Genomic DNA, 21,991 nt, shown 5'->3' on the forward strand with positions numbered 1-21,991 from the left:
TGCTAGGTGAGGGAGGGACTGGCTGGGAGAGTAATGATACTCGGAAAAGGTGGACAGGGAGGCCAGGGCTCTTCCCCATCTCTTTCCACGTCCCTGCTCGGAATGCAAGGACACAGCCGCCCTCTAAAAACACCCCATTTCTCAGGCGGGCGGGCAAGCTGAGACGCTCCGCCGCCATGAGTCACTGGCAGTCAGACCCAGACACTGCAAATGCAACTAAGACAGGGCATGGAGAGACTTTGTTTATTGGAAGCATGGCGGTTGGGGGCCGAGTGAGCTGAGCTGATCGCGTCTGGGGACGGATCAGGCACCAAAGTTGGAGAGGAAACCCAACACCACAAACACCTGAGTAACGGGTGGATGATGGATGGGCAGAGGGAAGACTCGCGGCTGCGTCCCTCCCTCTTCCCCACAGCTTGGGCCCCATCAGCGCACACAGGAGCGAGGGAGGCCGGGGGAGGCCACGCGGTAGCAGCGGTACCCCTCCAGGGCCGCTGGGAGGAGCAGCAGGCCGCTGAGGGGGTCCTTGCGGCAGCGCGCCATGGCTTCCTTATAGCTCAGCCGTTCCTTGGAGATGGGGTCTGTCAAATCCTTCTCATAGCTAGCCTCCTCCTGCAGCAGCTCACCCAGGTCTTCGCTGATCATCCCAGAGAGCACCGCCTGAGGGACGGGGATGCGTCCGGTCCTCTTGGGGTCGATGAGCCCCCCGGTCAGGTGCTGCACCAGCAGGTGCGGGAGCACGCTCTCCTGGGGCATCCAGCCTTTCTGGATGGCCTCGCCCACCGACAGCCTCTTCTTGGTGACAGGATCCTCGATGCCGGTGAAGGCCTTTTGTGCATTGAGGAGCCTCTGCAGGGAGGTGTTCTCGATCAGCCCCCTCTCCAGGGCCTTGTGCACGGAGTAGCGCTCTCTGCTGAGAAGGTCCACGATGCCACCTGTGGCCGCCTGGGCTTCCAGCAGCTTCTGCCCGGTGATGGGGTCCAGCATGTTCTTGGCGATGGCCGTCTTGATGGTGCACTTGTTATCAGTGGTTGTGTCGTAGACCCCGGCGATGGGGAAGCTGTCATCGGTGAGCCCCAGGGAGAGGCCTGAGAAGAAAGCGGTGCTCTGGGGGACTGGGGAGCAGAGCGGGGACTTGGAGATGATGGAGCCGATGGACAGCGAGGAGCTGGGCTTGGTCTCGCCGGCCACGAGCAGAGCAAACTCGGAGATGGGGAGGCGGCCGTCCTTGTACAGGTGGTACTCCTCCTTGGAGATGCGGCGGCTGCGGAGGGCGGACTCGATGGAGTACTGCTTCCCACTCTTGCGGTCCAGCAGCACAGACTCCTCCGCACAGGGCCCCGACGTGGTGATTTCCTCCCAGTCGCATTCGAGCTCCTGCAGCTGCAGGTACTGGCCGCGGTCGATGATGCCTCTCTTATAGGCTTCGTAAGGGGACATGTCGTTTCCGGTCTCGGGTTCCAAAATGCAGATCTTGGTAGAAAGGTTGGTCTCCCTGGTCTGGGTCTCCTGGCTGAGCTCTTCTCGGCTCACCTTAGCGTGCAGATCCCGCAGGGTTCTCTCTTTCTGGTAGATCTGATCCTTCTCCTGTAGAATGGCCTCCTCCAGATGGGACAACATCTGGCCTCTCTGGGCCGCCTTCTGCCGCTCGCTCTCCGTCTTCTGGCACAGCAGCTTGGCCTCCTCCTCCAGCCGCAGCACTTTCTGGTGCTTCTGCTGCTCTAACTCCCGCAGCTCCTGCTGCAGCCGCTCCCGCTCCTGGCTTGCCTGGTCCCGTGCATTCTGCAGCTCGGCCTCCTCCCGGGACCAGGTCCTCCCCAGGGCCTCGGCCCTGTCGATCCGCTCCTGAAGATGCCTCACCTTCTCCTCCCGGCCCTCCCGGGCTGCGCGTTCCCGGTTCAGCGTCTCCCACACCCGGGCCCGCTCGCCCTCCAGCGCCTGGTCCTTTTCTACCCTGATCACTTCCTTGTAGATGGTCTTCTCGTGCGATTTGGTCTTTTGGAGGACGTCGATCTGGACCTGCAGGCTCTTGGACTCCCGGTGCAGCTCCTTCGCCAGGCTTTTCTCCTGGTCCAGGTCTCGCCGCAGGGCTTCCGTGGATCGCTCCAGGTCTGGGTCTTTCTCCAGCTTCACCACTTCCTCCAGGATGATCTTCTCCTGCACGGCAGGCGGCCGCTTCTCCAGCTCCTGGATCCTCAGCGTCAGCTGGCGGAGCTCCTTCTCAGCCGCCAGCTTCTTGCTCCGGTCCTCCTGGAAGCTGAGCAGGCCCTCCTTCTCCTCCACGCTGGCTCGCAGCTGTTGAACCTCGCGCTCCAGCTGCCTCCTCCGACCCACCTCCTCATCCAGGCTGCGGCTCAGCCGGCTGTGGTCCTCCCGCAGCTTCGGATCCTTCTGGGTGAGCACCACCTCCTGCACCACCACCTTCTCCTCAGGACGCCTTCTCTCCAGCAGCAGGTACTTGTTCTGCAGCTCAAACACCACATCCTCAGCGGCCCGCCTCTTCTGCGTGGCCTCTCGAACCTCCTGGCGGAGGCGCTCGGCCTCCTTTTCCAGCACGGGATCCTTCTCCTGGCGCACCACCTCCTTCGTCACCATCTTGGTCTCCACCTTGGACCGTTCCCGCTTCCACTCATCGCGCTCGCCCCGCAGCCGGATGAGCTGCTCCTGGCAGCGCCCGCTGGCGTTGACCAGCTCGTTGAGCTGAGCCTTGAGGCGATCGATCTCTCGCAGCACCTCTGGGTTCTTCTCATGTCTCACCACCTCCTGGGTCACCTCCTTGTACTCCACCGTGGGCTTCTGCGCCCGCAGGACCGTCAGATCGGGCAGCAGCGCCTCCACTTCCTTCTCCACGCTGCTCCTGTTCTCAGCCGTCTCCTGCAGCTTGGTCCTGAGCCGGGCAATCTCCTGTTCTGTCTCTGGGTCCACCTGGAAGATCTCGCTCACTCGCTCCTGCAGCTGCACCCTCGGCTTCTGCTTCTCAACCATAGCGTATTTGTCCTGCAGGTCCCTCAGCTCCCTGGCCAGCGCCGCGTTCTTGTTCCTCTCCTCCTCCAGGAGGCTCCGCAGCCTGGAGGACTCTTTGAGAAGGCTAGGATCCTGCTCTACCTTCTTGACCTCCTTTACGATGACCTTGGGCTCCACGGAGCTGATCATCTGCTCCAGATCTTTGATGCGAGCCTGGAGCTTGGCCGCAGCCTCCTCCGCCCCCTTCCTCCGGGCAGCATCCTCCTCGATCTGCAGCCTCAGAGCCTGGGTGGCCTTGACCATTTCCAGATCCTTCTCCACCTTGACTACTTCTTTCACCACCACCTTCTCCTGCACGTTCGCCTCCTTCTGCTCCAGGGCCAGCAGTTCCTTCTTCAGCGCCTCCAGCTGGGCCGATATAACAGTGTTCTCCCCGCACAACTGCTGGATGTCTCTGTTCAGCCGGGTGGCCTGGCTGTCCAGGCCAGGGTCTCTCTCAATCTGGGTGATCTCCTTGGTCAGCAGGTGGGGCTGCAGGCTCTTCCTTTTGCTGTCCAGCTGAGCGACCTTCTGAGCCACTGCCTCTAGGTCTGCCTGCAGGCTGGCCCGCCTCTTGCCCTCCTCCTCCACCTGGGACTTCAGCCTGGCCACTCGGCTCTCCAGTTGGGGATCCCGGTAGAACTCCACTACTTCCTTCTCCTCCAGCCTCTCCACAGGCCGCTGCGTCTTCAGCTGCAGCAGCTGGTGCCTCTGCTCCTCCAGCTCGTACTGCACCTGAGCCACCCGCTTCCTCTCCTCCTCCAACTGGGACTGCAGGACCTCGGTCTCGCTCCCTGCTTGGACTGACCTCTCGGCCCCCTGCTTTGCATCATGGGACATCTGGATGTCCTCACTGAGTTCCTTCTGTAGAGTGAAAGGAGAAAGAATGTGGGGTAAGGGGAGGAAAGGCTGGAGGTCTATTTTTTTCATTCACGATCCCTAAGCTCAAAGACCCTTCCTAGCTTCCTGAGATTTCCTGGTAGACCCCAGGAAGTGGAGCAGAGCTGAAGACTTGAGATTCCTAGATGCAGGATTTTGAGAGGATTCAGTTCATGCTATAATGTTAGGGTACAAAACAGGACTAGATGAGTCTATAGTAGAGAGCACATGCAGCTTCTCCCTTCTGAATCTTCCTTTCCTCTTCCATCAGGCTCCTGGACATGGGCCTGTCTGCTCTGGGGGATGCTGGAATGTAGCAGAGACTAGAGAGGAGAGGGGAGAGAGACAGGGACAGAGAGAGGGAGAAGCTAGGAAGTCACCGGGAGCTCTGGAGAGCTCCTGGCTTCTGCTCTAGCAGGAATAGAGATCCAGGTAACTTGCTCTCATTGCGGCCAGGCCCGAAGGCTAGGGCAGTGCTGGAGGACATCTCCAGGACTTGCCTAGGATTGGCACCAGTCTGTCAGAGCTGCTGGGGAGAGGAGCGAGCAGTGGCTGGGCCTGCCCAGCGATACAGGAAAGGATAAAGAAAGACATCCCAGCTGGGTGCCGGTGGCTCAGGCCTGTCATCCCAGCTACTCAGGAGGCTGAGATCTGAGGATCACACTTCAAAGCCAGCCTGGGCAGGAAAGTCCGTGAAACTTTTAATCTCCAGAAAATTCCAGAAAACTGGAAGAGGCTCTGTGGCTCAAGTGGTAGAGCGCTTGCCTTGAACTGAAGAGCGCCCAGGCCAGCTGTGTGGGAAAAGAATGTGTTTCATTGCTGTACCTTCTCCAGCATCTTCTTGGCAAACTCCAGCTGGTGCAGCTGCTGCTGGCGGGCGGCTGCGGCCTCCGTGTAGGCCTTGGCAAGGCTCTTCTCCTGGGAAGGGCAATGTGGGGGACAGGGAGAGCAGAATCAGCTCCTGTCTTGGAGGCTGTGGAGCTGGTGTGGGAGATGCTGAGCCCCCGCCGAGGCCCGGCTCACCTGGGCTTGGATGCTGTCCTGCAGGGGCACCACTCGAGGTCTTTTGGGGGCTGACACTGCCAGGGTGGGCTCCAAGGAGCAGCGATAGGTATCTGCTTGCACCTCATAATCCTGAACAGAAAAAAAAAAAAAAAAAAGAAAAAAAAGTCAGTAATGGGGGTTGGGCATGGGGGGTGGGGTCAGGGACCGGAACGGGGATCGAGGTTGGTGGATAGAGTCCCGCTGAAGCGGAAGTGCTTACCTGGAGAGTTGCCTGTAGGTTCTGGGACAGGCGGGCCACCGTGGCCCTGTCCTGCTCTCGGCCTTGGATCTCCTGCATTAGCCTCTGCCAGGGAGGAAGTGAAGGTCACAGAGACCAGGAAATGCCTCCCGCTCTATCCCTCTCCTCTGCCAGTATGTCCAGGGGCACAGGCAGCCAGCACGCTCCGGGAGGGGGGGGTTGTTGGGAGCTACTGGGACACCTCAGAAGCCCCTCTTTCCCCTGACATCTTTGTCTCTGCCCTTCCAAAGTCCATTTTTCCTGCCTGTGGCCTTCCAGCTGGAGCTGTGGTGTGTACCAGATCCCTGAAGGGCTCATCAGGCTGCAGATCTGCCCACCCAGGTACACAGGGCGGCTCTAGGGGCCTGGGTGGCACCCGGGAAGATGCATTTCCCTTTCTGCTCCTCGAGTTTCAGCTGAGGATGCTGACCACGAGTCTTCCCGCCTGCGAGTATCCACAGCTCTTGACTTCTCCCAGCAAAGTGACCTGGGACATCAGATTCTCCCAGCAGACCACGGGCCTGGGCTGTACCCTTCGCAGCAGTGGCTGGACCCCTGTGAACCCCACTGCCCACCTGGGGCCAGAGAGAGAGATGGGCCAAGTGGAGTACTGCACCCTCAGGTGGCAGAAAAGGAAAGGGCTCTGGCCTCCGCCTTTCGGGCCTCTCAGAGTACTTTGGAGTCTTGGCCTCTGGGGGTGACATGGCAGAGGCAGGGGCTCACCTGTCCCAGGTTGACCCGCAGCCCTGGCCCCTCACCTTCTGTGCTTGCAGCTTGTAGGCGATCTGGCTGGGTCCATCACTCGGCCGCACCTGGTTGTGAGGCAGTTGCTCCAGCCAGGAGCTCAGGTTGTCCCTGCAGTTCCTGAACTGCTGGTAGATGAGGGCTGCATCCTGCACTGTCTTCTCCCTGCAGGGGGAGCAGGCGGGGAGCAGAGGTGAGAACTGCTCTCTGAAGATGGGTGAGGGACACACAGGAGGCCACTGGGCGCCTCTGGACAGGTCAGGACTGAGCCACCTGTCACATAGATCTCCATGACTCTGTGCTGGGGCTGGGTTCCGAGTTGGAGCAGTCTCTGCCCAGCAAGGCTTAGGGAAGTAAGTTGTACTGTGATCCCATTTTCTTTTCTTTTATTTATTTGTCAATCCTGGGCTTAAACTCAGGGCCTGGGTGCCGTCCCTCAGCTCTTCAGCTCAAGGCTAGTGCTCTACCACTTTAAGCCACAGCACCACTCCTGGTTTTCTGCTGGTTAATTGGAGATAAGAGTCTTACGGATTTTCCTGCCCAGGCTGGCTTTGAACTGCAATCCTCATATCTCAGCCTGCTCTCTAAGTAACTAGGATTATAGGTGCGAGCCACCAGCACCTGGCTTTCTTTTGTGTTTGTGTGTGCACGTACACACGCACACACACACACACGCGCATGTGCGCGAGCACTGCTAGTAGCTCTTGAACTCAGGGCCTGGATACTGTCCCTTAGCTTTGTCACTCAAGGCTGGTGCTCCATCATTTGAGCCACAGCTCCACTTCAGGCTTTTTTTCATGGTTAACTGGATAAGAATCTCAGTAACATTTCTACCCGGGCTGGCTTTGAACCTTGATTCTCAGACCTCAGCTTCCTGAGTAGCTAGTATTACAGATGTGAGCCACCAGCACCTGATCCCATTTTAAAGATTGGGAAAGCCACTTCTGAGAGGGGAAGTCACCCAACCCCTCAGGTGCAGCGCCTAGACTGCACTCCATCTCAGGTCTCCTGGGGACGTGCTGTATGCCCTGAGGGTCTGGCTGCTCACCGCAGGTCCAGCTGGTCCCCCACAGCGTGGTAGCGGTCGGTGAGGGCCCGCACCTGGCGCTGCTGGCGCGGCAGGTCTTGGCAGAACTCCTGGAAGTTGTTCTGCAGGGCACTGCACGCGTGCTCGGTGGTCTTCAGCTGGCGGTGCAAGCCCAGCACGCAGGCCTGCTGCTCCAGGAGCTCCCGCCGCTGGTGCTGCCGACAGAAAAGACCCAGAAGCCACACATCACCGTGGTTCAAGGAGATGGAGTCCACCAGCTGCCTCCTCCCACCAGGCTGTCCGCCAGCTCCAACCTGCAGCTCGCTGACCCTCCCCTGCAGTGTCCCTGGGCCATCGGGGATGGGAGCTTCCTGGGCCAGGTTGGATTCAAAGCCTCGAATGACCCTGTCTGCATCCAGGATCTGCTGCTCCAAACCCAGGGCAGCCTTGGCTCTGCAGAGAGATGGCAAGGGTGGGACACCCCCCCCCACCCAGATGCCCCGCCCCTCATCCCTGACCACGCCCTCGATGTCTTGGCCCCGCCCCCCTCCACCTTGAATACTCACTTCTCTCCGTAGAGACTGCACAGAACCTGTACATCACTGTATTTGTTCTTGACATTGTTGAGGGCCATGGGCAGCTGCAGGGCGGCTGGGCCCACAGGCCGAGCAGACAGGAACACCTCACACTCCTGCTGGGCCGCCTCCTTCTCAGCTCCCAGACTCTGCAGGCGCTGTACTGTGCCCTGGGGAGGAGGGCAGGGTCAGGGATCTCTGGGCCCCCTTACCTCTGTGCCTATGGCGGCAGAAGGGTAGGATGGGTACAAGTTCAGGCTCAGGCTCCCGAGGCAAATGGACGAGGGAAGGATAACCTCTCTGACCCTCAGCCTCCTCGTCTACAGAATGGGAGATGAACCAGGATCCTGTCTATTAGGCAGTTATCCACAAGAGCCGGGGACACGATGCCTATTGTCATCTTCATGTCACTCTCCTGCACATGGAACTTTCCAGATCCTCCATCCTATTGCTCCAGGATCGAACAGCAAAAGTCCTGCTTCTGTCCACTCTTCTGTTCCAAAAGAATGGCTTAGTGCTCACGCTGTGTCAGGCACATCCAGTCTAACTGGGGCTTCTTGTAGCTCCCAACATGGCTTGTACAGCAGCCAGTATGGCATCAGAACCCAAGGGCCACTGGGTGTGTTAGAACACATTGTTAACACCAGCACTTAGGAGGCTTGAGGCAGGAGGATCCAGAGTTCACAGCAGCTTGGACTACATAGTAAGACCCTGTCTCAGAACAAACAAACCAGGGCTGGGAGCTAGGAGCTCACACCTGTAATCCTAGCTACTCAGGAGCAAGAGATCTTAGAGGATCAAAGACAACGCTGTGGGCTGGAAATGTGGCTTAGTGGTAGAATGCCTGCCTAGCATGCATGAAGCCCTGGATTCGATTCCTCAGTGCCACATACACAGAAAAAGCCAGAAGTGGTGCTGCAGCTCAAGTGGTAGAGAGCTAGCCTTGAGCCAAAGAAGCTCAGGGACAGTGCCCAGGCCCTGAGTTCAAGCCCCAGGACTGGCAGGGGAAAAAAAAAGACAACTCTGTGAGACTCTATCTGCAATTAAGCAGCAAAAAGTGGGAAGGAGAGGTGTGGCTCAAGTGGTCAAATGCCAGCCTGGAGTGGAAAAAGCCGAGCAGAGCTGGAGGCATGCCTTCAGAGCTGGAGGCTTGCTTTGCAAGTGCAAGGCCCTTAATTCAAACACTAGTCCTGCAAAAGAAATAAAAACAAATACATTCCCAGGACCTACTTCGGTGTGACAGCCTCAACTCTCAGCCGGTGCTAGAGATGGCCGGGCCACACGGGGAGCCCCTCAGCACCTGTTCATCCTTCAGCCTTCTCCTTTCCACAGAGAAACTCCCCCCCCTTCCTGTAGCACCCCTAGCTGGAGGGCAACCCCTCTCTCCCTCTCTCTTGCCCTGGCCCAGCTTCAATTTTTTTTAAAAAACCAAACACAAGTAATATAGTATATTTGAACAGACACCAGGTTGAAGGCTAACCGGACTGCTGCCTTTGGGGGTAGGGAAGGACAGGCTCCACTCACGGAACTTTCAGGGTGTTGAGTTCACACGGCAGAGAGCATCGTCATCTGTGGCGATGCCCCAAACTCCCCCTGGAGCAGAAGACATCTCCTCCCAGGCTTCCCCTGAGCTTCCTTACTGCTCTCGGTATGGGGGTTGTACTCTGGCCTGTTCCAGAACCTCCCCACAAAGGTTCCTGTAAATCTCAGCAGCCCAATCCTTATTGTGCCTGTTTCAGAGATGAGAAACTGAGGCCCAGAGAAGTGACTTTCCTAAGGTGACAGCACCCATCAGTGGAGAAGCCAGGATGGGAATCCTTTTCTGTGTGTGTGTGTGTGTGTTTGTGTGCTGATACTGGGGCTTGAACTCGAGGCCTGGGCACTGTTCACTAAAGACTAGTGCTCTAACACTTGAACCACAACTCCAGCTGGTCAGTCTTGGGGCTTGAACTCAGGGCCTAGGCTCTGTTCCTGAGCCTCTCTGTGCTCATAGCTAGTGCTCTACCACTTGAGCCACAGCACCACTCTGGCTTTTTCTGTATATGTGGTTCTGAGGAATCAAACACAGGGCTATATGCATGTTAGGCAAGCACTCTACCACTAAGCCACATTCCCAGCCCAAACTCCAGCTTTTTGCTGGTGAACTTGACATGAGATTCTCTGCCCAGACTGGCTTCAAACCTCAGCCTTCAGATCTCAGCCTGCTGAGTAGCTAAGATTACAGGCCTGAGCCACAGGCACGCGGCATAAGAATCCTCTGTTCCGAGCCCTGGACTGTCCACACTCCTCCTCTACCTCAGGTCTCACAGTTGTTTCTTGCCTTGTCTCCCCCTAAAGAGTGGGCTGGGAAGGTGGCTCAGTGGTAGAGTGCTTGCCTTGCATGCATGAGGCCCTGGGTTCAATTCCTCAGCACCACATAAGCAAAAAGAAAAAAGCCGGAGGTGGTGCTGTGGCTCAAGTGGTAGAGCACTAGCCTTGAGCTGAAGAGCTGAGGGACAGCGCCTAGGCCCAGAGTTCAGGCTCCACAACCGGACCAAAAAAATCAAAAAACGAGAGTGTGTACCCCAGGATGTGGCTGCTTCCTCTCCCCGCTGCCATGCTGGCTGGCTGTTCACCCACCTGGAGGCTGTGGATGCGGCCTTCCAGGTCCTCCAAGGGTGCGGTCCGGTTCAACGGGGTCCGGGCCCAGCCCAGCACCTGCCTCTCCACCTGCCCCAGGTCCCCATCCAGCTGGGTCATGTGTGTCAGGAGCTGCTGGGCCCGTGGGTCGGCTGCGGCTGCGTCAGCCGGAGCTGGGGACAGAGGTACCGATGAAGGCCCAGGCCTTGTCCTGTCTGCGGGTGATGGACGCTTCCCGGGTGCCCACAGGACATGTGGGAAGGGGGCTGGCAGGGGTGGGGGCGTGACGGGACCTATCTGAGAAACCAACAGCCCCGAGGATCCGCGGGCCTGGGAGATAAAGTCCCCAGAGCAGACATCCCGAACTCAGGGCCATCCCAACCCATCCCAGCCCTCCAGAGGGGGTAAAGCAGGAATCCACATCCTGTGGGGTTCCCTGCAAACTCCCTCCTCCCTGGCCAGCCTCTGGGACTCTTTGCTGACCAAGCTGTAAGGGCTCCTCAGCCGTAGCTTTCAGACTGTTCTGGACTGTGGCCAGTTTCTGTTTCAGGGCCTGCAGCTCCAAAGCCAGCCTGGAATGTGACAGAGAAGGGTGACGCCCTCTGCCTCCCAGTCCCCCACCATGGTCCCAGGGGGAGTTCCCCCCCGCCCCCCCCCCCCGTCCCCGGACACCACAGGGTCTGGGCTGGCCCACAGTCTGCCTCCTGCCCCCAGGATTCCTAACAAACCCACCTGGAGGTCCAGGCCACAGCCTCGGGGTCTGGCGCTGGGATGCAAAAGCAGGCAGCTGGAGCACTTTTAGTCTCCCCGCCAGGGCCCTGTACCACCCAGGTCTGGGGGTCACCATTGTCCACCAGGGTATAGCGCTCGCCCCGAAGCAGCTGCACCTGGGGGATGGGTGGGAGGGGCTCATGTGAGCTGGAGGGACAGGCAAGGCCAAGATGGGTAGGGGGTGGGGGCAGGGACAGGTAGGATGAGCTGCTGGAATGCCCCCCCCATCCAGTAGAGCTGGGGGGGGCTGGGTGGGGACAGGGAAGGGCTTGGGGCTGGGTTAGGTGGAATGGGTGGTGCTGAGGGCAGAGGTTGGCTGGGCTGGGGCCCGGATGAGGGTGGGGCGCTGGGAACAGGAGGGGGGAGCGGGCAGACACTGTACTTCTCCCGAGTCCCAGTCGCAGATGCTGTCCACGTGCAGCGGCTGCTGGGGCAGCTTCCTGCGCTGCGGCAGAGGGGCCACCTCTTGGCTCTGCCGCTGCAGGTCCCCAAGAGCCCTCTCAGCCACTCTCAGCTGCTTCTCCTCTGCCTGCCAGGGATCCAGGCAATGGGGGTTCAGGCTGGGCTGCCCAGAGGCCATCTGCCCCATACCCACCCCACAAGAGGCGCCGGTGGCTCACGCCTGTAATCCTGCTACTCAGGAGGCTGAGATCTGAGAATCACAGTTCAAAGCCAGCCTGGGCAGGAAAGTCCGAGAGACTCTTATCTCCAATAAACCACTCAGAAAACTTCATGTGGCACACTGTGGCTCAAGGGGTAGAGCGCTTGCCATGAGCTGAAGAGCTCAGGGACAGCGCCCGGCCCAGAGTTCAAACCCCACCACTGGAAAAAAAAAAAAAAAAAAAGAGTGGAGTCCTAAGTTGGCAACGTGAAAGGAGCACACACCTACCCCACAGGCTCAGGACTGGGGTGTGGGGAGGGCTGGGGTGCTGCCTGGCACCATGCCAGCCATGCTGCCCAGAGTCCTCCCACATCACCCATCACACGCTAACTGAGCAGGCTTCTGCTGGGAGCAGGCAGGGCTGGGTGGAGGTGAGGCTGAGAAAGGCCCCGACACAGGGCGCAGGCGGCCTGGAGGCTCTGTCTCACCTCCAGCTGTCTCAGCAGCTCTGCAGCAGAGCCGGTGGAGTCCCCCGGAGCAAGGCTGTATTTGGTGTCCAAGTTGGAATTGAGCTTCGCCAGGGTCTGGCTGACTGAGTCGGCTCCTTCCTGGAACTAAGGTCACTGGAGAGTCAAGGGCAGAGCCAGGGGCAACTTGCTGCCCACTGACCCTGCAAACCAAACCAGCACAGCATAAACAAGGCTAAACCCACAGCAGCTGAGCTCAAACCAGCACATATTGCTGACTGTCCTTCTGCACAGATGAAGGGCCCTCACCTGCCTCCCTCCAGGTCCCGCAGTCTGTCTTGCTGGGGATGGGAGGTTTGGGCTGCACTTCTCCTAGCCTCAGAGTCAAGCTAGAAGTATGCATTAAGAAACCAGTCGAAGGGGCTGAGAAGGTAGCTCAGTGGTAGAGTGCTTGCTTTACATGCCTGAGGCCCTGGGTTCAATTCCTCAGTACCACATAAGCAGAAAAAGCCTGAGGTGGTGCTGTGGCTCAAGTGGTAAAGCACTAGCCTTGAGCAAAAAGAAGCTCAGGGGCAGTGCCCAGGTCCTGGGTTCAAGCCTCAGGACTGGAGAAAAGAAATCATGTGAGCACAAAAGCTGGTGGCTTGTGACTATAATCCTAGCTACTCAGGATCTGAGGATTGTGCTTCAAAACTAGCCCAACTAGAAAAGTTCATGAGACTCTTATCCCGAATTAATCAGTAAAAAGCTGGAAGTGGAGCTATAGGTTTAAGTGGGAGAGCACCACCTTGTGAAGAAAAGGCCAACCAAGAGCCTGAGGCTCTGAGTTCAAGCCCAGTACCAACATACACACATACAGAATCTCCATGGACAGGGGTACTAGAGGGATGTATGATAATGGCATTGTGGTTATATAAGAAAATGCACTTAAAAGAGAATGAAAAAAATGCCTTGGCCTTTGTCTCTGAACTGTATGAAACATTTTCAGTGGAAAATCCCAGCTGTCTATTGTACTAGTCCTTTTGTTTCTCAGCCTTTTTCATTACTCTCTCTCCAAAGAGTTATTTTATACCTTTTTCTCCCTTAATTCACTCCCACTATTCCCATGAACTTGTGTGTGTGTGTGTGTGTGTGTGTGTGTGTGTGTGTGTGTGTGTGCCTGCAGTACTGGGGCTTGAAAGCAAGACTTCGTACTCCCCCTTGACTTTTTTTTTTTGGGTCCGGTTGTGGGGCCTGAACTCTGGGCCTGGGCACTGTCCCTCAGCTCTTCAGCTCAAGGCTAGTGCTCTACCACTTGAGCCATAGCACCACTTCCGGCTTTTTTCTTTTTGCTTATGTGGTGCTGAGGAATCGAACCCAGGGCCTCAGGCATACAAGGCAAGTGCTCTACCACTGAGCCACCTTACTGAGCCACCTTCCCAGCCCCAACCCCCTTGGCTTTTTTTGTCCAAGGCTGGCACTCTTACTACTTGAGCCACAGCTCCACTTCCAGCTTCTTACTGGTTAATTGGAGATAAGAATCTCTCAGTTTCAGGTGCCAGCTGGCTTTGAACCACAATCGTTAGATCTCAGCCTTCTGAGTAGCTAGAATTACAGGTGTTTACCAGCCTTGTTTCTTTTTTCATTTTCTTCGCCCTAAGGCCTTGAGCATGCTAGGTAGATGTTCTACCACTAAGCTATATTCTAAGCCCCTCACAAATTTTTATTTCAACATAAGTATCACCAAGTTGCTCAAGCTGACCTCAAACCGGAGATGTAGCACAGGCAAGCCTTGCACTAGAAGTCCTCTTGCTTCAGCCTCCCAAGTAGCTGGGATTATAGGCATGCACCACCACACCTGATTCCCATGAACTTTTAATATCTCAGCTATGCTGTGGATCTGTTTATGTGCTGTATGCAGAGCTGTGCTTTGTTCATAAGAAGAGTTAAGACTTTTTCACCTTTAAGAACCAATTTTTGGCCAGGCACCAGTGACTCACACCTGTAATCCTAACTACTCAGGAGGCTGAGATCTGAGGATTGTGGTTCAAAGCCAGCCCGGGCAGGAAAGTCCGTGAGACTCTTATCTCCAATCAACCACCAGAAAACCAGAAATGGCACTGTGGCTCAAGTGATAGAGCGCTTGCCTTGAGCTGAAGAGCTGAGGGACAGTGCCCAGGCCCAGAGTTCAAGCCCCACGACCACCACCACCAACAAAATCAATAAGATGTGCCCCACTCCTGGTGCAAAAATTGCCCCGAGGAGAATGTATACATGACATTATTTCCCCTCTCAGTGACAAAGCTCTTTTTGGACGTTCCCGGCCTCACAACATCAGCTGTCCCAAGGAGCCCCACACCCCACCCCGGGGTAGCCCACACAGGGCCACCAGCCCCAGGCCACTGGCTGCAGCCTCACCCGGCGGTAGTCTTCCACATGCTGCAGCTGGCGCTCCTGACAGATGCACAAGTTCAGAAAGTTCTGCCACTCCATCTTCAGGGCCTCCTGGTGGACCTGCCGACCATGGCGAAGAGCTCTGGGCCTTGCCCCACCCCTCGCCTTGCCCCGCCCCTCGCCCCGCCCCGCAATCTCGCCACGCCCACCCGCCTTCCAGCCCTCTGATTGGGCAGGAGAGCGTCGGGCGGTGGGCGTGGCCTCCGCACCTGGATGGGCCCGGCAGCAGGGTGGCCGAGCTCCAGCATGCGCTCGCCGTCGTCCTCCAGCTGGTTCACGCTCTGCTCCTCGCCCAGCAGCTCGTGCTCCTTGAAGTGCTGGGGGGTCCAGAGTGGGGTCGGAGCGGCCGTGAGCACCAGGACGGCCCCAGGCCGGCTCGCCTCCCACCGCCCGGGCCTGTCTCCACCCACCTCGTACTCCCGCCGCACGCCCACAGGGTCGGCCATGAGGTCGCTCCAGTCCTGCTGCAAGATGCGATGCTGCTGCTCAGCCAGGGCGCTCAGCTGCCGCGTGCAGCCCTGCAGGTGCGTGTACAGGCTGCCCAGGCTCTGCCCGCGCCACGAGGCTGCCTTCTGTGCTCACGACCAAGAGGTAGGAGAGTGGGGTGGGGGGAGGGAGGAGAAAGGGGGTGGCAAGAGGTGCCATCAGGCCACTTGGCGACCCTGGTCCCATCTTGGGGTCTGGCGCTCCTCCCCAGCCCTGTCTCCTGCTCACCAGTAGGTCCCGGTATTGGCTCCGGATGGTGGCTGCATCCTGCCTCGACCAAGGAGGAAAAAAAAAAACAAAACCGGGCCAGTGAAGAGCAGGACGATGAGAGATGGCCCCCTACCTCTGCGCCAGCCGTACCCCACACACCCACCTCTCTCTCCAGAAGATCATCAGGTCTGAGCCCCAGATTGGATGGGAGAAAGTGGGGGTAGTGGCTGGGACCCAGCAGAAATGCATTTCTGTTAGGATTCACTCACCGGCCCCACGAGGGTCCGCAGCTGCTGTCCGTAGGCCTCGATCTCCCTCTGTAGTATGTTATGCTCGGCCACCTGCTGCTCCAGCTCTGCCATGCCTGGCCCGTACTGGCCCTCACGAACCTGCTTCTACAGAAGAACAGGCCCCTCAGTTTTGCCAGCAAGGCCTAGGAGCCCCACAGGACCCTACTGGTCCTCTGGGACCCTCCCCACACCTGGAGGGGTTAGTCATTTGGGCAGAGGTGGACAGGCCCCAGAAGAGCAACCTGGGTGACTGGCTGCTGTTTCCCCAGGAGAGTGCTGTTTGCATGAAAGTATGACCTTTATTGCGCATGTGCCATTCCTGGAGCTTGAGCTCAGGATCCTGGACACCTCCCTGAGTTGTGTTTTACTCCAGGTTGATGCTGTACCACTTCTGGCTTTTTGGTGATTTATTGGAGATAAGAGTCTCACAGAGGGCTGGGAAGGTGGCTCAGTGGTAGGTGCGTGCCTTGCATGCATGAAGCCCTGGGTTCGATTCCTCAGTACCACATACACAGAGAAAGCCAGAAGGGGCTTTGTGGCTTAAGTGGTAGAGCACGAGCCTTGAGCAAAAAGCAGCTCAGGGACAGTGCTCAGGCCCAGAGTTCAAGCCCCAGGACTGGCAAAAAAAAAGAAAAAAAGAGTCTCACAAATTTTCCTGCCTGAGCTGGCTTTGAACCCCAATTCTCAGATCTCTGATTCATTAATAGCTAAGATTACAGGCGTGAGCCACCAGTGTCCCCCTTAAGCTGTGACTGTGAGCTTCTCTGGGGCATCTCAGGTGCTGGGGATGCTGCTGACCTGCTTCTGCTCCAGCACACGCGCCCAGTCGACCCTGGGCCCCATGTCCGACGGCAGCACTATCTTCTCATACAGGGCGCGGTACTCAGCACACTCCTGGGTCACGCGCTCATGCAGCTGCTTGATGCTGCAGAGAGTGGCCAGCGGGTCAGGGCTGGGCCGAGACCTTCCCTGCACCCCTGTGGCCTCTGGCCCCGGGCCCCAGCCTACTCACTCCTTCTCAATCTCCTCGGCTTGCGGGTGCTTGAGCCGTCGGGCCTTGTCCACATCCAGGAAGAGATCTTTGAGCAGTACCTCGGCCTCCTTCAGGTTGCGGCCTGTCTCCTGCTGGTGTTGCAGGGCCTGGTTCTGCTCGCTGTTCACCCGGTCCTGGGTAGGACATGGAGGCTCAGCAGGGCCCAGAGCCGGGCGCCTTCTCCCATGTCCTCACTGACCCAGCACTGCCAGCCTGAGCCCACCCTGGGACCTTGGTGGAGCCAGCCCACCATGAGGCAGAGGGCCAGAACATCTGGATGACAAGCGGCAAGGGCACATCAGGATCCTGAGCCCCTCCCCCCCCCCCCCCCCCCAGCACAGAAGACAGGCTGAGCCCTCTCTCCTGCTGTATTTGGGGAGTGGACAATGAAGGACTTGGACACTTGTTCCAACTTTACCATTACAGAGTGACAATCCAGGACCACTGGGCATGAGGCTGGCCTGCACAGGCCTTACCTGCTGCAGCCTCTTCTGGGTCTCCAGGATGTCTCTCTCTACCTGGTCAGCATTGGCTTGCATGCGAGAGATAAGCACCGCCAGTTCCTGGGTGGCAGCCCTGGAGGGTGGTGAGAGATAAGAGGGGAAAGGCCCCTGCCAGCTAGGGTCCCCCTCCCCCTTCCCTCCCCACCCCGCCAGCCTACCCACCCTGCAGGGGGGCAGCTGAGGCCTGGGCAACTCTGAGACCCTCAGCCCCAGAGGAAGGGAGATTGTTGTACCCCCATGCAGGCTTGGAAAGTGAAGGGCACTACGTGTTAGTGGCTCACGCCTGTAATCCTAGCTACTTAGGAAGCTGAGATCTGAGGATTACGGTTCAAAGCCAGTTGGGCAGGAAAGTCCATGACACGATGATCTCCAGTTAGACACCAAAATAGCCCAAAGTGAAGCTGTGGCTCAAATGGTAGAGTGCCAGGCTTGGGCACCACAGTCTCAGCTTGCTAGCCTGTCTGACTTCCCGTCTCCACCCAGCTGCCCACCCACTTCTAGGGAGCAAATGAATCACCAGCTAGCCGCTAATCCCTGAGAGGCCTGGCTGGGGACACCCCAACTTTCTTCTATCCAGCCCTGTCCACACACACACACACACACACACACACACACACACACACACACACACACACACGCACACGGCATTGTCAAGGCTTCAGGAACCATATGGATGAGTCAATGCAGGGCAGAGAAAAGCTAAGAAATGGTGGTAACCACCAATATTCTCCAGATTCCAAGATTCAAAGTCCAGATCGGGACGCCGTCTGCTTGGGATCACAGGGTCGGGGAGCCTGCGGCCCATGCCCTCGTGCTCTTCATGCTTTCATTCAGCAGAAAAAAAAATTTTTTTTTTTTTTGGTTCGGTCATGGGATTTGAACTCTGGCCCTGGGCACTGTCCCTGAGCTCTTCAGCTCAAAGCAAGCGTTGTACCACTTTAGCCACAGCACCACTTCTGGCTTTTTCTACTTATGTGGTGCTGAGGAATCGAACCCAGGGCCTCATGCATGTGAGGCAAGCGCTCTACCACTGAGCTAGCACCTGGACTGTTTTTGGTTTTTTTTTTGTGCAGCACTTTTTTTTTTTTTTATTATTGTGAAAATACTGTACAGAGGGGTTACAATTACATGGGCAAGATAATGAGTACATTTCTTATCAAGCATTGTAGCCTCCTCCTTTGATTCCCCTTCCCATCCCTTCCCATCCTCTCCCCCCCCTCCCACCCAATCCGCCCCCTCCCCCCCCCCCACCAAAGTTGTAAAGTTCGTTTTCTTTTTTTTTTTTTTTTTTGCGTCTTTTCTTTTTTGGTACTGGGGATCAAACCTAGGACGTTGAACTTGCTAGGCAAGTGCTTTGCCACTGAGCTACATCCCAGCCCGTAAAGTTCGTTTTCGACATAACGACTTGTACATCTCATTGTTGCAATGGGTCCACCTGTATCCCTATTTAAACAATTTGTTTTTCCCCTTCCCCTCCACAAATTATACCGACATCAAATACAGTGAAAGCAGGGGTTATACTGTGGGGGAGGGCCCTGGACTGGTTTTAAACCTTGATCCTGGGGCTGGGAAGGTGGCTCAGTGGTAGAGTGCTTGCCTTGCATACCTGAGGCCCTGGGTTCGATTCCTCAGCACCACATAAGCAAAAAGAAAAAAGCCAGAAGTGGCGCTGTGGCTCAAGTGGTAGAGCGCTAGCCTTGAGCCAAAGAGCTGAAGGACAGCGCCCAGGCCCAGAGTTCAGACCCCACGACCGGACCCAAAACAAAACCAAAACCTTGATCCTTACTCAGATCTCAGCCTCCTGAGTAGCTAGGACTACAGTCCCGGGTCCCCAGCACCTGGACATTAGGTTTTATTGCACCAGAGCTGTGTGCCAGAAAAGCAGGGACATCTGGAGCCCAGAGCCGTCCTGATGCCCCACAGATGCTCATCAGGGATGTGTCACATCCATCAACTGCACTCGAGGGCCGCTGGCTGCCCTTCAGAGATGCCGCCAGAGCAGCCCAGGCCAGGACTGCCCGGCCCAGGAGGCTGCCTGGAGTTGGCCTAGGTTTGGCCTGGAAGAGTGGCCCCACCAGGAGCTTACACTCCATCCTGGGCTGGGCCTGGGCGCCTCAGGGGGACAGGTCACTCAGTGAGAGTCTTAACTGCTTGCTGTCTTTCCTGTCCGCCCAGATGCCCAGCCTCTGTGCCCCGATCCCTATCGAGGGTAATGGGCACCCCCACGTCCGCCTTTCATCTCTTCTCATATCTCTGTACCTAAGCACCCCCGCACCCTGTAGCCCTCTGCCACCTCTCCCGGCAGAGGGGCTGAAGCCAGTGAGCAGGAAGATGGTGGCCAAGTCCGTCCACAGGGGCTTGGTGACCAAGGGGAGCAAGGCCTCCACCCCTCACCATGTGCCTGCATCAAAGAACCAACTCTTGAAGCTGGACCCAAGGCCAGGGCCGGGAATGCTGGGAGAGTAGCCTGCCTGCTCCCAGAAATCCTGCTCTCTCACCCCTCCATCCTTCTGCCCAGCCTGCAGAAGTCCATTCCTGCTCAGTGCGGCCAAGGGTCAGAGAGCCGGCTCTCCTGTCTCCCCACTCCCAGCTCAGGCCCTGGTCTAGAGCCAATCCTGCAGTGTGGCCCTCAGGCCTGCCTGGAGAATGTCGGGGCGGGGGGGGGGGAGCCCCAGGCCATTCCCTGCTTCCTGCTGGGGCTGAAACTCTGCCAGAGACTCCAGAGATGGAAAATCATTCCCCACTTTGGCCTGGGGACACCAAAGTCCAGTACTGGGCTCCATGAACATCCGGGCCCCGCACTACCCTGACCCCAGCTCCCAACCACCAGCTCCCTTGCTCACCGGCTGTGCTTGCTGGGGGAGCCCTTGGGAGATCCTTTGGCTGGGGAGCCCTTGGGGGACCCCTTCCCCTGGGCGCCTTTGCTCAGCCCCTTGAACATGATGAACGCAGGTGCCGGCTGGGGCTGGGCTGCAGGCGGTGGCGGTGTGCGCGCGCGCTGGCTCCTCCGGCGGGCTGTGGCAAGGTGGGCAGCCGCGTGGGAAGGCAGTTTCTGGGAGGCCCCTCCCTGCAGGTGAGGCCAGGCCAGGCCCGGCTGGGCCCGCACATGCCCCACCCCCTGCTCCGCACAGCCCCGCCCCGGCACAACCAGTCTGGGAGGAAAGGGCACAGCCCAGGGGTGGGGCGCCCACTCAGACTCCCACGAGGTTTGTACTTGGCACACCCACACACCCAGAGGCCGTGCGGGGATCACACCCAGATGGGGAGATGAGCCAGCGGGAGGGACGCAGTGATGGACAGACAGATGCACACCGGCCACGCCGGCTCAGCAGATGAGCTCTGATTAAACAAAGCCCCGCAAGCACCGAGGCGTTGAACCACGAGGCCCCCACCCAAGGCTCAGCCAGCCAGGAGAGGCCGGGCGGGCAGCCCTGGGCCTCTCTGTTCCCCCCACGGGGCATTGGCGGGACATGCATCTGAGACCAATGACATTTTTTAAAAGGGGGCACCACCCAGTTGTGTCCTCAGGGCACAGCCATCTGTGGCTAACTAAATGTCACCCCACCTGCTGTGGCTCCTGAGCCGGATGCATTGGGATAGAAATTACTGGGATCCTCTGAAGACTCTCAGGACCGTGCCAGAGAGGCCAGGATGCCCAGCCAGATGCCCTCCCCAGGCTTGGCACCATGTTGATCCACCAGAGCTGCTCAGCCCCTGCCCCAGGGTGCTGAGCTGGCTTCCAGGCCCTCCTCCGTGGCCTCCCCTTTCTGGAAATGGCCCTGCTACCAAGCCACAGTGAGTCTGGTTTTGTGGCTTTTTCCTCCTGTCAGAGGCCTTTTCTTTCTAGAAGAGCCTAGCTCTAGAAGCCCCTTGTACACATGTGTGTTTGCTCCCCCACCCCACCCCAACCGTGTGGTTTAGGTAGGAGGGCACGGAGGGAAGCAAAGGGGAGGGACACATCAGGCTGGTCTGGAGCCAGAACATTCTACCAGGTCTGGCCCAAGGACACAGCACCTCCTAGTGAAAGAGAAGGGGAACCAGAGTTCAAGGTTCAGCCCGGCCCAGTGCCCCAAGGAGACTGCAGGGGCCTGAGCCTCCTTTGGCTGTATCTCATGGAACAGCCACTACACTTCACTCTGGAGGAGGAAACCAAAGACCTCCATTTCTGTGGAGCGAGGTGGGGGGGGGGAGGGCTGAGGCCACCGAGGCCTGGTCAGAACAAGCAGCCACAGGACACAACGTGGCTGCCATGTCCTCTGCTTAGTGAAATGGTGCCAGAGGACCCTCAGTCTCTATGCCAGCTCCTTTCCATCCCTGTGCCAGTGACCATTTCTTTTTTCTTTTTTCGGGTCAGTCCTGGGGCCTGAACTCTGGGCCCGGGCGCTGTCCCTCAGCTCTTCAGCTCAAGGCGAGCGCTCTACCACTTGAGCCACCAGTTTTCTGGTGGTTCATTGGAGATAAGTTTCATAGACTTTCCTGCCCAGGCTGGCTTTGAGCCATTATCCTCAGACCTCAACATCCTGAGTAGCTAGGATGACAGGTGTGAGCCACTGGCGCCCACTGGCATGACACGTTCCTTCTAATAACCACTATGGTACACCTGCAATCCACCATGCTCCAAAGGGACCATTTGTTTAATCATTGCAGGGTCCCGAGGCCAATGCTCACCACGGGCCTCTCTCCTCGGGCCTCTGAGTCCACATAGCGACCTTCACCTTTGCAATTAGCCCCTACCCAGGAAATGATGTCCAGGAGAGGCTGGGCCCTGGGGAGAGATGTTCAGACTACAGATGGTCTGGACCATTGAGCTCCGTCCCTGTGTGCAGCAAGCCTCCTGGAGATGTGTGCACCGCTGGGGCCCTTGCACGCCTTAGGGCACCAGGGCTGATTCACTGCAAGAAAAACAAGAGCTGACTTCCTGGCATGGCTGTCTACTGTCAGAGCAAATCAAACCAGCTCCCCAAACGAGCACCTCTGGGCAGCAGGCAGGTACACCTGAGCTCGGGGTGATTCATCATGGCCCAATGCTCTGACTCAGGAGGCACAACCCAAGAATCAATCAGAGGGG

General features: G+C 57.8%; 2 protein-coding genes across 2 annotated transcripts in view; one reads left to right on the forward strand and one right to left on the reverse strand.

Annotated features, from left to right (window-relative positions):
- Ten1 (TEN1 subunit of CST complex) overlaps nucleotides 1-15,835 on the forward strand; it is a 40,233-nt gene extending 24,398 nt beyond the window's left edge. The window contains exons 7-8 of the mRNA XM_042702614.1: nucleotides 9,900-9,906; nucleotides 15,821-15,835. The gene's annotated coding sequence lies outside the window, so the exon portion shown is untranslated. The remainder of the gene's footprint in view (nucleotides 1-9,899; nucleotides 9,907-15,820) is intronic.
- Nucleotides 269-19,933, reverse strand: Evpl (envoplakin). The gene is made up of 22 exons (XM_042702598.1): nucleotides 19,767-19,933; nucleotides 16,897-16,996; nucleotides 16,400-16,554; nucleotides 16,186-16,312; nucleotides 15,367-15,492; nucleotides 15,116-15,154; nucleotides 14,812-14,973; nucleotides 14,611-14,718; nucleotides 14,366-14,461; nucleotides 11,990-12,115; nucleotides 11,283-11,429; nucleotides 10,862-11,016; nucleotides 10,613-10,701; nucleotides 10,130-10,302; nucleotides 7,502-7,680; nucleotides 7,250-7,388; nucleotides 6,957-7,150; nucleotides 5,923-6,073; nucleotides 5,147-5,230; nucleotides 4,906-5,016; nucleotides 4,708-4,800; nucleotides 269-3,867 (listed from the first exon to the last, which is right to left on the reverse strand). Exons 1-22 carry the CDS (start codon nucleotides 19,862-19,864, stop codon nucleotides 427-429), a joined length of 6,093 nt encoding a protein of 2,030 aa, XP_042558532.1. The 5' UTR covers nucleotides 19,865-19,933; the 3' UTR covers nucleotides 269-426.
- Nucleotides 19,934-21,991: the final 2,058 nt, after the last annotated feature.

The sequence above is a fragment of the Dipodomys spectabilis genome, unplaced genomic scaffold (genome assembly GCF_019054845.1).
Source record: "Dipodomys spectabilis isolate Male_0828 unplaced genomic scaffold, ASM1905484v1 ptg000329l, whole genome shotgun sequence".
In the NCBI taxonomy this organism is placed as follows: domain Eukaryota; kingdom Metazoa; phylum Chordata; class Mammalia; order Rodentia; family Heteromyidae; genus Dipodomys; species Dipodomys spectabilis.